Genomic DNA, 16604 nt, shown 5'->3' with positions numbered 1-16604 from the left:
AAATCAAGGGAGCAACCCATGCTATCTATCATTAGTCATGATAGGAAAAAAATACAGAAAAATATGAGGTCTCTAAATGGCATTTACAGGCTTTTAAAGAAGAAATCGAAGACAGTCCTTGCAAGTGTGTTAAAATAATGCTTAAGAGCACAATTCACTGCTATGATGAGACAAAACAAGCTTATTTTCCCCCCATTTTTATTTTGAATGTTTTAATGTTTCCTGGACTTCTTGTAGGGAATCCTGTCTGCTTTTTAGGAAATACACCTTCTTTAATCAATGGCAATATTTGTAAATGAATTAATTTTGAGATAATATTTGACAGATGCAGTAGCTAAGGCTGTTCCTCCTATTTAATGTATTCCAGAATACTTGGCATGGAAGTTGGAGAGTGTTGAAATATGTGAATCATATGTTCTTGGCAATGTGTATACAAAAACCTGCAGCTGAAGAAAATGCAGAATCTATTTCAGTGTGGTGCTTTGCACCTACAATTTAGTTATATAAGTCCAGATTTTAAAGGGGGAATTTCTTCTTCCTGTGACTGCATACACCTGCACATGGGTGAAAAAGAGAGCCTATTTATTTTTCCCCTTCCTGATTTTTTTTTCCTGGCTTGTTTTTAAATACAGAAGTCAACAGAGAGGGATGAAATTGTAGTTGATTCCTCTTTATATGTAAACACACAGAGAAGAAAATGTATTCAATATAGACATTTGCATCTACCTGATTTGTCACCCTGTGACATTTTTCCCTGTTTGGGAATTTCCGTTGATCCACTATGTGCTCTTAAAATGAGTTTTGACAGCACAACAGCCCTTCATTATAAAGCTTAGTGGGATACTTTTGAAGTGCTGTGCCTGGTAAGTTAACAGCTGTAATTTTCATTACCAGTGCAGGACGAGTGCTTCATTTCCATATGTTATGCCGAAAAATCCAAGCCTGTCTGTTTTAGTTGTCTTGACTTCAGAGGTTTTACTCCAGATTTACTGTTGTAACTGCAAACAGAAGCTTGTGACTCTTAAGCTTTTTAGCAGGGCTACTTGTTGGAACCAGCTGTGTGTTGTGTTAAAACCGTTTTCCTTCTTCAAAGAGACACTCCTAAGCAGACGGCGGTGCAGAAGCCGGCATCTGGGCTGGGATGTCCCTGCGGTCATTTGTTGTCTGTAGAGTCTCTGCTCGAGGTGAAATTCTCGTGTGTTGCAGCAGCTCTGCTTCGAGCCTTTTGACCCCTGTGGCTGGGATTCCTCCCACCTAACTTTAGGAAATGAACTGATGCATCTGAATTATGACCTCTAGATGTCCTCTGTCCACTGGAGAGACAGAGAGACCTGTGCACGGTTATTCTGATCGTACATGGCCTAAATTTCCTTGCCAGTGATGTCTGTCTGTGTTTACTGCCAGCACTGAAGGAGCCTTCCGTGTCTGTCCTAAATATGTTAACCATATAAAATGTTTCTTCCTTTATTCCTTAGTATTTTGGGAAAGAATAATTATTTCACTTTCTAGATGAGTTGCAATATGTGCTGTAATTATGAATCCTTAAACTGAAATGAGACAAAATCAGTGAGGTTTTGATTGAAAAACAGTACCTCACCTCATGAGTTCTTCATTCTGAATTTGATTTTTCTGCCCCATAGAACATGAAGCTAAAGCTTGTAAAAAGAAGTGCAAGGTTTTCTTACTGTCCTGCTCATCTTGCTCACATACAGCTTATTCAGCTCTTTTGTTTTTGGAAAATTCATTACCAAAAAGTGATGAAGTCAGAAAAAATTTAGCCCCCAAAATCAAACCCAAGAAATTTCTAAATAACTGTGAAAAGAAAAGAAAGAGTACAATGTGTGTGTGAGTCTATGAATGCTATATGAATACATAAATACTTACATTGTTGAAGACCTGATTACTACCGAAAATTAGATGCCACTTTGTTGAAAAGTTGCTTCTGCTAACACATATTCAGGTAGTTGTTGAAATGACACTTTAAAGCCCTGAAATCTTCTTTCTCTTTTTGAGAATTTACATAAGTTGACAAGCTCAGGAATATGTCAGATCTTTGTGTGAAATGTTTATGGAATAATAATATCTTCAGGAATATTTTGGATAGTTAACAGAGTCACTATTTTCTTTTTAGCTACCTTTGAACAGTGCTTCTGGGAATTATGAGTTACTGGTGGAAGGCCATGCTGATGGCCAGCGCATCTTCTCTAACCGTACCAGTTTGATGTACATGTCAAAGAGCATCTCCTTATTCATCCAGACTGATAAATCTATGTATAAACCGGGACAAGATGTGATGTTTCGGGTTGTCACCATCTATCCTGATCTCAAACCTTACAAAGCATCTCTGAATATATATATCCGAGTGAGTATCCACAGGAACCTAGTTATACATTGGAATTTGTCATATGTTCCAACTTTACCTGACAAATAAAGGTCATATGTATTGCTACCTAAATCTTGCTAGCAAGACCACTTGCATTTAACATGCAGCCTGACTTTTCTTCTAGGACCCACGGAAGAAATTGATTCAGCAGTGGTTGATGGAGGAGGGTGATTTGGGCGTAGTTTCCAAAAAATTTCAGTTATCGATGAACCCTCCACTAGGAGACTGGTCCATAGAGGTGGAAGTGAATGTGAGTATTAATATTGCCAAATCACAGAGAGATTTCATTTCTCCCGATAGATGTGAATAAAATTCTGTTTACTTTGGTGAAGCAAAACCAGAAATAAGCATGGACCATGAGAAGAGGAAGTCCGCCCCTCATGGCAAACCAAAGATATTGTGCAAACCTCACAAGATTTTCAGTAGTATGATTTTATCAGGAAAGATATAAAAAAAGCATACACATTGTATCCTAAGGTCTGTGTTTTGATTCTAAAATACAAATGTTATTTAAAAAGTGAGGGGTTTTAATATTAATATAAAAGAAAGATCTTATGGAGTACTAATTTTTTTTTAAGTGAAATGCCCTTATGTTTATTTTGTAAGTGAATATACAGAAATTCATTGTGCCCTGCTGTGCAGCCAGTCACTGTCTCAAGGGGTGTGGGAATCAAAGACTGTCATTTACAAATCTCTGCCTAGTTTTAGAGGTGTTTCAGCAATTCACAGTGACTGAGGAGTTACTGAGGAAAAAATAACTATACAAAATAGAAAGGATGAATAGTAAAGCAGAACTATTGCCTAACAAAACTGGTATGATCTAGTTTGCACGTTGCTATTGGTAATAGTTCTATTAGTCCAGCCCTTTAAGCTGTACACTCCTCATACACCATGGAACATGTTGCAAAAAACAGCTGGAGGTTTAGCTGTTCAAAACTCTGTGTGTCAGGTTTATTCAGCCTGCTTTAAGTGCCTGTAATTTGGGAACTGCATTTCCAACTTGGCTTGCCATGGCCGTTCAGAGACATTTAGCAAGTACAAACAGGACTGCTTAATGTTCCCTAATAAGGGAGATAATGAGGTAGAAGGCAGAAAAACTCATGTGATCATTTATTACTTGGGAGTAATGTTTACCAGTATTAGTTATATGCTTGATAGATTTCTATAGGCTGAGGTAGGTGAGGGTAGTGCTCAAGTGAGTGTCAGGACTGGATTTTTTGAACACGTTCTCATGTGGATGTGGAGTTGTTGCTATTGTCTTTGATGGGAAAAATGTTTAAGTTGTCCCTGTGCTCGGCCGCTCTTTCCCATCCCTGCACTGCTGTTCGATATCTTCTCAGTCATGCTGAGGCAGCTGTAGCAAGGCTGAGATCTAAAGCGTGCCGGGGAAGTGACCCAGATTGAAAAGCATCACGGTGTTTTTCTTTGCCTAACCCAGACCGGCTCACTGATCCGCTTGACAGCACAGCCCCACTCACAGCTGCATAGGTGCTTTTCAGGAGGTGGCGAAGTGTGGCTCAGACATGGGAACAAAGGCTGGTGACAGTGGTGAGCTTGCTTTGCCAGGCAAAAAAGCATTTGTGAAATTTTGCTTCGTCTTTCTGTGAAGTATTGAGTAATCCTTAAGTCAGGAGGACACTGCTGAAGGAACTGCAGCAGCTGTTTTCAGGATCTGAATATGTGTGCCACTCCCTCCTGAAACAAAACCAAAAAGAAAAGGAAAAAAAAAATTGTAAAGTTGAAGGAAAAAAGCCTTAGATTCATCTGGGCTAATGAAACAATTGTGTGAAAACAGACAAGTGAAGTGAAATGTTAGTAGACCATAGGAGACGGTATTCTAAATTTTAGCCCTCTACTGTGTGCTACAGAAGGTTAATGAGCACGGAAAACATATGACACGGTGGGAATATCTCTCAAGTCATGAGTAACAGGGAGAAGACAAATAGGAAACATTTTGTTCACTGTCTCTTCCAATGCATGGCTAGAGGGCACCAGGTGAAAGAGGTACAGAGCAATTTCAAAACAATTAAAACAGCATAACTGAACTGTAGAGCACAGCACTGGCAGGTGTTGTGAATACTGAAAATTCAGGTTGGATCATAAAATTTCTGGACAAATTCACAGAAGTATGGTCTATTAAGAACTTAACTGGAAAGCCCCAAGGCTCAGGCTGGCACAGTGTAACTGCTGGCTACCCTGGTTGATGCAGTTCTCTAGGTGTTGAACCTTGGCTGCTGCCAAAGACCGGACACTGGCCTTCATATTAGATCTGCTGGGGTGCGCTCTTTCCTAGGTTGTCTTTGTCGTATTTTATTAAGAACATCTCATTTTCCCTACTGTTACATTTTTAAAGCTTAGGGTTTTAGCATTAAGTGTGACATTGAATGCAGTGTTTGTGGTTCTTAATAGAGCTCTAAATGCTTCAGTGGCATATCCAGGTGCTGGGATACTGCGCATCACACTAGGGTATCTTTCTCTATTCACCATTGTTAAAGGAGACAGATCAAGGTGGAAAGTACAGCAAAATGCTTATGTTACGTTTAACAAAATTGTTGGGAAAAGGTAAACTTGGGCAGAACAGAAATGAGATTTTTTTTCATTGTCAGAGGAAACGGTTAATATTTAAGAAACACTGCATTTAACAAGTGAATAAAAGGGGAACTAGGAGATAGATATCAATATAAATGAAAGTCTGGACTCTTGCATATTTGTAGGAAATCTAAAGATCCCAAGGAAAACTTGATCGTTAATAAAAGTATGAAAGTGTTTAAAGTTTGCTAGGAACAAAAGAAAATCCAGTGGTGGCAGAGCCCAGTAACATGAGGAAACAGTAATTACGTGGCAGAGATGGAAGCATTTAATAGGGGTGATGCTTCTGTGTGGTTAAGTGAATCTCAGTGTGGGGGGATTTGAGAATACCAGTGGAAGATGAATTGTCCTTAAAAGAGTGAGTGTGGTAACATGGGAAATCACAGAATCACAGAATCACAGAATGTTAGGGATTGGAAGGGACCTCGAAAGATCATCTAGTCCAATCCCCCTGCCGGAGCAGGATTACCTAGACCATATCACACAGGAACGCGTCCAGGCGGGTTTTGAATGTCTCCAGAGAAGGAGACTCCACAACCTCTCTGGGCAGCCTTTTCCAGTGTTCAGTCACCCTCACCGTAAAGAAGTTTTTCCTCATATTTATGTGGAACCTCCTGTGTTCCAGCTTGCACCCATTGCCCCTTGTCCTGTCAAGGGATGTCACTGAGAAGAGCCTGGCTCCATCCTCATGACTCTTGCCCTTTACATATATAAACATTAATGAGGTCACCCCTCAGTCTCCTCTTCTCCAAGCTAAAGAGACCCAGCTCCCTCAGCCTCTCCTCATAAGGGAGATGTTCCACCCCTTAATCATCTTCATGGCTCTGCGCTAGACTCTCTCTAGCAGTTCCCTGTCCTTCTTGAACTGAGGGGCCCAGAACTGGACACAATATTCCAGATGCGGCCTCACCAGGGCAGAGTAGAGGGGGAGGAGAATCTCTCTTGACCTGCTAACCACACCCCTTCTAATACACCCCAGGATGCCATTGGCCTTCTTGGCCACAAGGGCACACTGCTGGCTCATGGTCATCCTGTTGTCCACTAGGACCCCCAGGTCCCTTTCCCCTACGCTGCTCTCCAACAGGTCTGTCCCCAACTTGTACTGGTACATGGGGTTGTTCTTGCCCATATGCAGGACCCTACACTTGCCCTTGTTATATTTCATTAAGTTTCTCCCCGCCCAACTCTCCAGCCTGTCCAGGTCTCTCTGAATGGCTGTGCAGCCTTCTGGTGCGTCAGCCACTCCTCCCAGTTTTGTGTCATCAGCGAACTTGCTGACAGTGCACTCTATTCCCTCATCCAAGTCATTAATGAATATATTGAATAGTACTGGTCCCAGTACCGACCCTTGAGGGACTCCGCTAGACACGGGCCTCCAACTGGACTCTGTCCCATTGACCACCACTCTCTGGCTTCTTTCCTTCAGCCAGTTCACAATCCACCTCACTACCTGATCATCCAGACCACACTTCCTCAGTTTAGCTGCGAGGATGCTGTGGGAGACCGTGTCAAACACTTTACTGAAATCGAGATAGACCACATCCACAGCTTTACCATCATCTATCCACCGGGTTACGTCTTCATAAAAGGCTATCAAGTTGGTTAAGCATGACTTCCCCTTGGTGAAGCCATGTTGAGTGCCCCTAATGATCGCCCTATCCTTAATGTCCTAGAGACAGCACCAAGAACAAGTTGTTCCATTACCTTTCCGGGGATGGAGGTGAGGCTGACCGGTCTATAGTTACCCGGGTCCTCCTTCTTGCCCTTTTTGAAGACTGGAGTGACATTCGCTTTCCTCCAGTCCTCAGGCACCTCTCCCGTTGCCCACGACTTAGCAAAGATGATGGAGAGTGGCCTAGCAATGACTTCCGCCAGCTCCCTCAGCACCCGCGGGTGCATCCCATCAGGGCCCATGGATTTATGGACGTCCAGGTTGCTTAATTGGTCCCTGACCCAGCCCTCATCAACCAAGACAGATTCCTCCTCTATCCTGATATCTTCTGGGGCCTCAGGGGTCCGGGGCTCCTCAGGACAGCCTCCAGCAGTATAGACAGAGGCAAAGAAGGCATTCAGTAACTCTGCCTTCTTTTTATCCTCTGTCTCCAGGACCCCCACCTCATTCACCAGTGGGCCTACATTGCCTCTAGTGTTGGTTTTACCTGCAATGTATTTGAAGAAGCCCTTTCTGTTGTCCTTGACCTCTCTTGCAAGGTTTAATTCCAAGGAGGCCTTAGCTTTCCTAGTTGCCTCCCTACATCCTCTGACAACAGACTTATATTCCTCCCAAGTGGCCAGCCCCTCCTTCCATGATCTGTACACCCTCTTCTTCCACTTGAGTTTGCCCAGCAGTTCCCTGTTTAACCATGCAGGTCTCCTGCTACCCTTCCTTGACTTCCTACTTGTTGGGATGCTCTGATCTTGAGCTCGGAAGAAGCAGTCCTTGAATGCTAACCAACTATCTTGAGCCGCCTTACCTTCTAGTACCCTGTCCCATGGGATTTCCCCTAGCAATTGCTTGAAAAGGCGAAAGTTGGCCCTCCTGAAGTCCAGGGTTGCGATTCTGCTGGCTATTCTGTTCCTGCCACATGAGATCCTGAACTCTACCATCTCATGGTCACTACAACCAAGGCTGCCCTCAACCTTCACCTCTTCAACCAGACCCTCCTTGTTCGTGAGGATAAGATCCAGCAGCGCTCCTCTCCTAGTTGGCTCATCCAACTCTAGATCTGTCATCTGACATGAGAAAAACAACAAAGGTGATTTGAGATTCCACTGATAAAGGATTAAATTCTTTAATGCTATTATGGATTTGGTTAATAAGGTAGATTAACTGATGTAACAAATTTTTGTAAAGGCTTTTCATTGTACAAAATCCTAATGAAAAACAGCAATGTATGTAAACTTTGTCAAAAAAGGGTGGATTGATTTTTGGGCAATCAACACTCACCCAGGGTGTTTCTAATATAAACTTATGACAGAGTTTGCGGATGGAGCTGGGGAAGAAAGCTCCATGGTGAGAGACTGCAGAAGTTTTTCCTGTTAACTGTATATCAAAGAATCAAGTGAATCAATGGATTTATTGATTACAGTCTGTGAGTGCCATCACAGGTTTTAAAAGGCTTTTTAATCTAGTGGAGAAAGGCATAGTATGAAGCAACTAGTAGAAACTGGAGCCAAACAGATTCTCTTTGACATATATGTCTTTCATAAAAGAGGCTCTTAATCACTGCAACAGAAGAAAACCAAATCGGGAGTGAAGGTTTCTGTTACGTAATGTTTTAGCATCAGGAATGGTTGCCTTTTTGGAAGATGCATTATAATAATGCAGGTTGCTGGAGTAGCTGAGTACTTGAGTAACCAAACCTGGGATAAAAGCAGGTCAGGGTAAATGGTTCCCTCTGTCATTAAACTCTGAATTGAAAATTAAAATAGAGGAGAAAAAGAACAGTATATTATATTAAAAAAAGAGTTGTAGGCTTTGGGGTCCTGAAAAACCTTACTATTCTTACAATTCTTATCCTGTGGGAATGAAACAGCAACCCCAAGTCCCACACATAGACACTTACGTTGTTTGCTTTCAGACTTCTCCTTTTCCTCCATCATTCACACCTACTCTTCTATAATTTTCAAATCCTATGTTAACTGAATGTAATTACAAAGTGATATGCATTATTTCTGTAGCGTGTGCGTGCATAGCATCTTACGTTGGATAAGGCTATCGTGCAGAGTGTAATAAATAACTATTGCAATATTCACACTATTATACTAGGTCTGTCCTAGTGGGTTGTCTCACAGACTGTTATTTTTCTGATAGTATGTCATATGATGGGTTTAATGAAACCTGCAAGAAACCTTGCAGAATAAAGGAAAATAATTTTTCTAATGGGGAAACTCTTTTTGATTCTCTTGGTTACAAGTGAGCTTATGCCCTGAAATACAAGGTCATATGGGATGGGATCCAGTTTGAGGTTTAAAATGAGTGGTTTTCTGTATGTAGGTGATGTGGTGGAGATTTAGTTGGTGTTCAGTGAAAGCTAGTGAGTGACCCGGAGCACTCTGAGTGGATATTCCTAGCTATTGCCTGGATATTTCTGGCTGTTCTGCGGCTGTTCTGCTGTCCAAGGGAGGTACAGGTTTTTTCTGTGTCATATATAAAGTTGTATGGATTTACCAATCCCTTCCTGATAACAGAGGTCACTGAGAACTTGGATTTACTGCTAAGGAATACTTAGTATACGTCTGGCATTTTTAATAGATATGTCTACCTATCCTTAACTACTACTGCTAGCCCTGGGTCCACATAGGATCCAGCACAGCTTACGAATCTACTCAGGGCTTTAGGAACATCTTCAGATGGCAAACCCAGGCTGGTCTCCGCACGAATTGGCTATTCTCATGCCACGACCTGAGCTTTCTAGTTAAATAGTCAGCTGTCCAGCCTTTCTATCTCAGGTTTCCCTCTTGTCTTTAAAGAGTGTTGTTAAGTCAGCAAATAACATTTCCCTTCCAGGGGCTACAGATCAGTTCCCAAGTGTACTGAGTTTGGGTTCCTGGAAGTATTGCCTCTGAATCCTGTTTTAAATCAGGTTCTGGCTGCTTGCTGCTGTTAAACATCCTGTAGTACTTCTTAAAAAGAGTTCAGGTGTTAGTACAGCTGTTCCAAGAAAACTCAAGACAGAGTAATTACAGTCTGGTTCCCAAGTCTCCACCTTGTATTTTAGTTGGATATCTTATATTTCCTGTTGTGGAGCCTGGTGCTGAAAGGCTTTTAGTTCCTGAGTTTCAGTAGTAGGCATCTCTGTCCAGAAGTTGTTTCTAGTTATAAGGCATTTTGTAATCTGACTTATGGAAGTTGTTATTTGCAAATTTATGATCAAATATTGAAGAGTAGTAATTTTTCAGATGCAATGAGGGCTTTCTAAAATACTTTTGAAGAGTATTATATTTTTTTTAAAAGCTTATAGCAACTTTCAAAGTCAACTGGGGTTGATTATATACTTTACACTCTGAATTTTTTAACTTTTGAGGTTTTGTGCATGTTACAGTGTATCCACAGTGAATTCTGTGGTGTATTACTGCTAAGTCAGCTACAGATTTCACATTTGGTCCATTGAGTTTGAGATTATATCATTACTTAAAAAAAGTGTCACACTCCTTCAAAATCAGACAGTACGTAAAATCTTTGGAATTGTCTGTGTATTCAGTAGTTCACAAATTAGCACTGATATTTAATCAGGATCTAATAGTGTGAATACTGGTGACACTGGTGAGACTCTTCTTAGCTTCTGGAGACCATGCTGGTGGATTTGAACAGAAGTTTGGGAATTCATACAGAATTTTATTTTGAGTTTTATTTCCTGCATGTGAAAATAAAGCACAAAAGTGATCATGAAATGCTTCTGTTAATTCTGTTGAGATAAAAATGTATTTCATTTAGCTGTAAAGCAGAAGCAGAGAAGTGTTTCCAGCAGAGGCTGTGAGATGGCAGGGTAGCCACTGGAATAGAGCCGGTGCCAGCACTGTGCTTTTTCAGGGCAAAGCCCTGAGACCACGCCCAGAGTCGTTCCTGATGCTACAGTTGGTGACGCACATAAATGTTAGAAATAAATAAGAAAATGGACCTAGACCAGATTCGTTTCAGGGACTTTCGATTGCCAGAGAAGAAAAAATTTTGGGTGAACAATTCCTGCAATCTCACTTGTTGGATTAGACACAAATGACTTCAAACAGCACTGGTTCATCACAGCAGAGCAAAATCTGGACTGTAGTTGTTAGTGATTCTTAGATGTCAGGGTCCACAGCATCTAAGGCTCAACTGCAGAAAGGCTCCATCATCCTCATGATCTCAGAATACTTATATGGGTCTCTCTTCGGCACTGTTTTCTTAATTCCTTGGGCAATGTGCAGACCATAATAGACGTTTTGCAGTTTAAGAAATGCTGATTTAGAGCAAAATGCTAATAGTCTGGAAGGGTGAGTGTGTTTAAGAAGCAGGAGAAAGCATGGAAGACAAAAACCACACTAGAATAAAGCAGGGCTGGAAACAAGTGGAATAGGCATGGTGGTGTTTTCCTATCTTAAAAAAAAATTCTCCGTTGGGTTGTATATATAAATGCCTGTCTCAAAAGACACCATTCCTGGAAACTGGTTTAACAACTTCCACTCCAAAATATTCGAACAATATTTGCCAGAGAGACAGCCCTGCCCTGAGGAACTAAGATGATATGGAGTGGTTCAAGTGCTGTTATTTGTCCTATTCCAAACCGGTTTGGCTGAAAAGTGTGTGTTAGTGGGAAATCTGGCTTGGTGTTCAAATCATCTAGATGACCTAGTAGGGTCTTTTCCTTTCACTGCACTGTGAAGCACGGCTTGCTTTCTGTCATAAAGGTTGTCATTTTAGAGAAGGTGCAGCCAAGAGCACTAGTCTCACTTTAATCTCTGTTTTCCACTGCTTACAGTTCTCTTAGCTTTTCATTTTTTTTTTTGACTTCTAAGGTAACGTGAGACAAAATCTCATTTTCAAGGGAGATGCTTTTTCATCCTGCCAGCTGGGGTAATGTTCTGTTCATAGTTTGCGTAATGGTGAGGGTGACATATATATGCTTAACATTGGAAATAAAAGATGTACAGAGAACCAGACATGAGATAAATTCACTACAGGTCATTTTCCTAAGATACCTCTTCCTCATATTACCTGATAGTAATCTGATTGTGGGCTCCATGTCAGTGCTGTAGCATTTTGTGTTGTAAGGATTATGATCTGCACAAATATTGTGAAAGTAATAGATTCTGCATATACCTTTTCAAACCTAGGAATATACATATGGCAATTATTTTGGTGATCAGTGACTTAGTAATGAAATTGGTAGCAATCTGATTTTTACTTTGATAGATGTTTTGGTAGGAAAAGTGTAAATATAGAGGAATAAGGGGCTTGGTCTGAGATGCCTAATTTGCAAAGTTGTTGATCAGGTAAGAGAGATCAGTTGTAATTGTTTCCAGCTTGGATCCTGGTCCCAGGATTTTTCCCACAGGAGTTCTCAGATTATCTTCTCTTGCCACATACATTCATTCCCATCTGACATATCTTTATGCTACCTGACAATTGATTATCCATATTCGGTCTCTTTTGCCCCACATTTCAAAGCATGTTCACTGGCACACTCCAACACATATGATAACTTTAGTGGTGTCACTGTTCTCAGGAATAATCAAAGTAATCAGACTTCTGAGCTCCACATCAGCATAACCTCATCAAGCAGTTGAGCAGCAGCTGGAGATAGTAACCTTTCAAAACAGCCACCTCCTAGTGACAGACTCTTGTCTGTCTTGATCTTTCCCCTATTTCCCAGAAGAGTCTTAAGCGAAGAGGCAAAATAGGCTTTCAAAAGGAGCCTCTCCCTTCCTGTCCTTTGGGAACTGGAGACTCCTTCAGTTTTTCAGCCCATTCTTCCAGCCCAGCTGAGCTCAGATTTTCCTCTTGGAAAATCATTGCTCCAGTGTAATCTGTGTGTCAAGCAGATCAGCAGAGATTCAAAGCTCCAGTTCCAGGCACTGCTGGTAAATCACCTCATGCCATTGCCCTGCTGATGGCAGTTTATGGTATGATGCTGTAAAAAAAAATCATTCAATGAGGTTTATATGTCTGCAGACAAATGACATACATGCTTGGTCAGAATTACTCGTACTTTAGCAAGGAGGAACAATAAAGTAAGACAACAAAAAGTAATATTTATGTGTGTGACTACCATGACTTTTTGGTCAACTGTCATTGTACTGAGGAACAAAAATAGCTGCTGAATTTTTAATATGCAGAGAATATAATCTTAAAAAAACTTTAAGATTAATTTCCCCATGATGTGCCATATATGGCCTGATGTACCACACGTCAAAGATATGCCAGAATATGCTTTCAGATACCCTCCTGAGGAAAATCAGGAAATAAGTGAAAAAATTAAAAAACAGGAAAATAGAGAAGAACACAAGTAATAATATATTGTATAGTTGTTTATTTCTTCCATTGATTTTTAACTAACAAATAAATAAGACAGGAAGATATAACCCAAGATTATCTCTGCTGAAGTAAGTAACAAAGTTTTAGCTGTCTGCTGAGTAAATGAAGAACCTTAAGATTATACATGCTTTTGAAATGGTCTTGGCCTCTAGATAGACACTGTAGGAGCTTTCCTTTTGCATAGAGATACTTCAGTTAATTTAAAATGAGCTAGTAAAGATACTGCTGGTACGTCAGTCATGGTTCATCATGATGAATGTGAATACTTATGCTAGGTAGTTTTATGCTAGCTAGCTTGGATATTTGTTTTTTATACAGAAACCAGCCGTATGTAGATGTCTGCAGATCTGAAGCTCTCTGAGCTCCTCATTATATATACTTACAATCTGCCATGTGTGAGCTTCCTGCGTACTTTGTGGTGCAAATACATGCTACTGGTTCCTGCAGGAGCTCCTTAACAGGAGCTGATAGTGGTTGAGCCATGATTTAGAATCACATCATTTCAGAAATTGTAATTTAACTTGAATGTGGGTGGGATGGGGCCTAGAAGAATTTGCTAATCTAACCGCAATTGTATGTATGTTCTTATATATTTTTTTTTCAATAGGGTCAAGCTCATTATCAAAGATTTAAAGTGATGGAATATGGTAAGTGTTACTTAAGTGCATTTATTAGTGACCAAAATTGGTAGTTGATTCTCCATTAATTTAGAGTTCAGAGAGACTAGCTTCCCTTGGCTAAGATGAATACTCCCAGAAAGCCTAATTTCCGTATCTCTTGCTTCTCTGAGTCTCACTCTCCATCCTGGGAAAACCGTCATCAGCGGCCCTGTTTATCTTGGTAGTTTTAATGACCTACTATTGTAGTAGGATGTCATGCAACCTTTAAAATACTTATTTTAAGCCTATGAGATGCAGTTATTTTCTCTGTTTTCCCGGGATTGTGCAATGTGTTCATCCCAAAATATCTGTGTAATGTCTGATCATGAAGCTTGCTGATGATTCTGTAAAGGCTGAATAGGTGAAGTGTTTCATATTTCAGCTTTACAAATTTGTGTGCAGGCTGCTCTTATGATGCTTGGTGTTCTCCTTTCAACAAAACGTCTTAGTCTGGGGCATACGTAGGCCTGGGTTAAAAGTACATCTTACCTTATATTCCTTAGGAAACTGTAGTAATCTTTATCATATTACATGTTCTACCCTTAAGAAAAAGAAACAGATATTATTTCTTGTGTGAATTTAATACTTTCTGTAATTTTCTTTTTTTTTTTTAGTTTTACCAAAATTTGATGTTATGATAACAACACCATTATACTACTCTTTGAGAGAGGAAGATGTAACTGGTGTTGTCACTGCAAAGTAAGTAAATCATTGATAACATTGTCACCTTCACTGTTGAGAAAATTATTGTGAGTCTCTAAGTGTCAAAATGAAAACTCTCATTTAGAATGCTAAAAAAGTGGTTTCTAATCTAAATTAGCTGGCTAGCTTCCATTTCTAGTTACTGGATTTTGTTGTAACAATGTTAGAAAGGTCTTCAGACTTTTAATTAGTTTTTTGGTCTGATAAAGGTATTTCTAGACTATAGCCAAGATATTTTTATCTGCCTTATTCATAACATTTCTTGAGTCTTTTTCTTATAATGTATATTTTGAGGCTTTTTTTGTTCTTATGGCCCTTTTGTGGTGCCCCCCAACTTATCATGTCAAGATCTGTTGGTAAACTATATTTTATTAGATCATATGGAAAATTATGCAAGCTTCTATGCACATCTTTCTTGATCCAATTTATCCACATTGTGGATTTGAAGTATAGGCCTCTCCTGCCTAACAAAATACTGATCCTGTAAGTGGGTGAAGAAATAAAAACTCTTGAGAAATTCAGAAGAGATGTCACTGTAGACTATTGTATAAATAATATTTTATTTTTCATCTGAACAAATATCTAGACAAAAAAATGTAATGTGCATTAATCTCAAATATAAATAAATTTTATTTTGGGAAGATGAGAGCCAGATAGAGCTACCTGATAGATTTATTCAAGAAGACCTGAAATAAAAGGTCTCTCTTGGGTTGTTTAATTCCATAAAATACATACCTTTAAGCAAGCACTCCATTTATAAGGGAAATGCAGAAATGATTGGTTAATAAGCTACTTAAATTAAATGTTTGGACTTCTGAGAAAAAGCTTCCTTTCCTTGAGGGAATGCAACCTGATATTATAAACCATCTAGGTTTCTCATAAGGGTTTTTTAAAAAAAAGGTTTTTAAAAAAAGTTTTCCTCAGTTTTTTTCCCCATTGTGCTTTGCTTTTTCAATCTATTATATGCCAATGTGAATTTTGTTTCCTAAGTTGTTTTGGTCTTCCACAGGGTACTTAGCTCCTTCATTAGACTCTCATAAGGTATTTGAAAGTGTACCTGTCTGCTGCAGTAATTCCAGACTTGGATGCCAGTGAATTGTCTGAGATGATTAAATCTGTTTTACTGATATGTCATAATTATTTATAGGGAGCGACTTCATTGCTGGTGACTGTTTTTATAGGCGTAATGCCTCTGTATACAAAGAGTTTATATGTCCTTTAAACTTGTAGATGTCATAAAACTATTTTCCTTTCTCATATGTGGACTATTATTAGATTAAGTTAAGTACATGGATGCTACCCAATGGCAGTATCACTTCAAGGTTGATGGCAGCTTATTACTGTAATTAGGTCTGCTCGGAAAGACTGAATTCAGGTACAAGACAGTGTTGTCAGAGTTCTTCCTGTAACTACGCTATTTGATTATTATTTCCTTCTGCTTTTCAGCTTTGATATTTCTTAAGTGTCTGCCAACCACAGAATCACAGAATCACAGAATCACAGAATGTTAGGGATTGGAAGGGACCTCGAAAGATCATCTAGTCCAATCCCCCTGCCGGGGCAGGATTGCCTAGACCATATCACACAGGAACGCGTCCAGGCGGGTTTTGAATGTCTCCAGAGAAGGAGACTCCACAACCTCTCTGGGCAGCCTGTTCCAGTGTTCAGTCACCCTCACCGTAAAGAAGTTTTTCCTCAAATTTAAGTGGAACCTCCTGTGCTCCAGCTTGCACCCATTGCCCCTTGTCCTGTCAAGGGATGTCACTGAGAAGAGCCTGGCTCCATCCTAATGACACTTGCCCTTTACATATTTATAAACATTAATGAGGTCACCCCTCAGTCTCCTCTTCTCTAAGCTAAAGAGACCCAGCTCCCTCAGCCTCTCCTCATAAGGGAGATGTTCCACCCCCTTAATCATCTTCGTGGCTCTGCGCTGGACTCTCTCTAGCAGTTCCCTGTCCTTCTTGAACTGAGGGGCCCAGAACTGGACACAATATTCCAGATGCGGCCTCACCAGGGCAGAGTAGAGGGGGAGGAGAACCTCTCTCGACCTGCTGACCACACCCCTTCTAATACACCCCAGGATGCCATTGGCCTTCTTGGCCACAAGGGCACACTGCTGGCTCATGGTCATCCTGTTGTCCACTAGGACCCCCAGGTCCCTTTCCCCTACGCTGCTCTCCAACAGCTCTGTCCCCAACTTGTACTGGTACATGGGGTTGTTCTTGCCCATATGCAGGACTCTACACTTGCCCTT

At 40.4% G+C, this 16604-nt stretch overlaps 1 protein-coding gene across 1 annotated transcript in view; it reads left to right on the top strand.

Moving 5' to 3' along the window:
• Positions 1-16604, top strand: part of CD109 (CD109 molecule) — a 92776-nt gene that overhangs the window by 21997 nt on the left and 54175 nt on the right. Inside the window, exons 4-7 of the mRNA XM_068408608.1 lie at positions 2132-2362; positions 2508-2633; positions 13594-13633; positions 14260-14344. Coding sequence (XP_068264709.1) covers positions 2132-2362; positions 2508-2633; positions 13594-13633; positions 14260-14344 — 482 coding nt within the window. The remainder of the gene's footprint in view (positions 1-2131; positions 2363-2507; positions 2634-13593; positions 13634-14259; positions 14345-16604) is intronic.

The sequence above is a fragment of the Nyctibius grandis genome, chromosome 1 (assembly GCF_013368605.1).
Source record: "Nyctibius grandis isolate bNycGra1 chromosome 1, bNycGra1.pri, whole genome shotgun sequence".
Lineage (NCBI taxonomy): Eukaryota > Metazoa > Chordata > Aves > Nyctibiiformes > Nyctibiidae > Nyctibius > Nyctibius grandis.
This window is presented reverse-complemented; position numbering and strand designations above follow the sequence as displayed.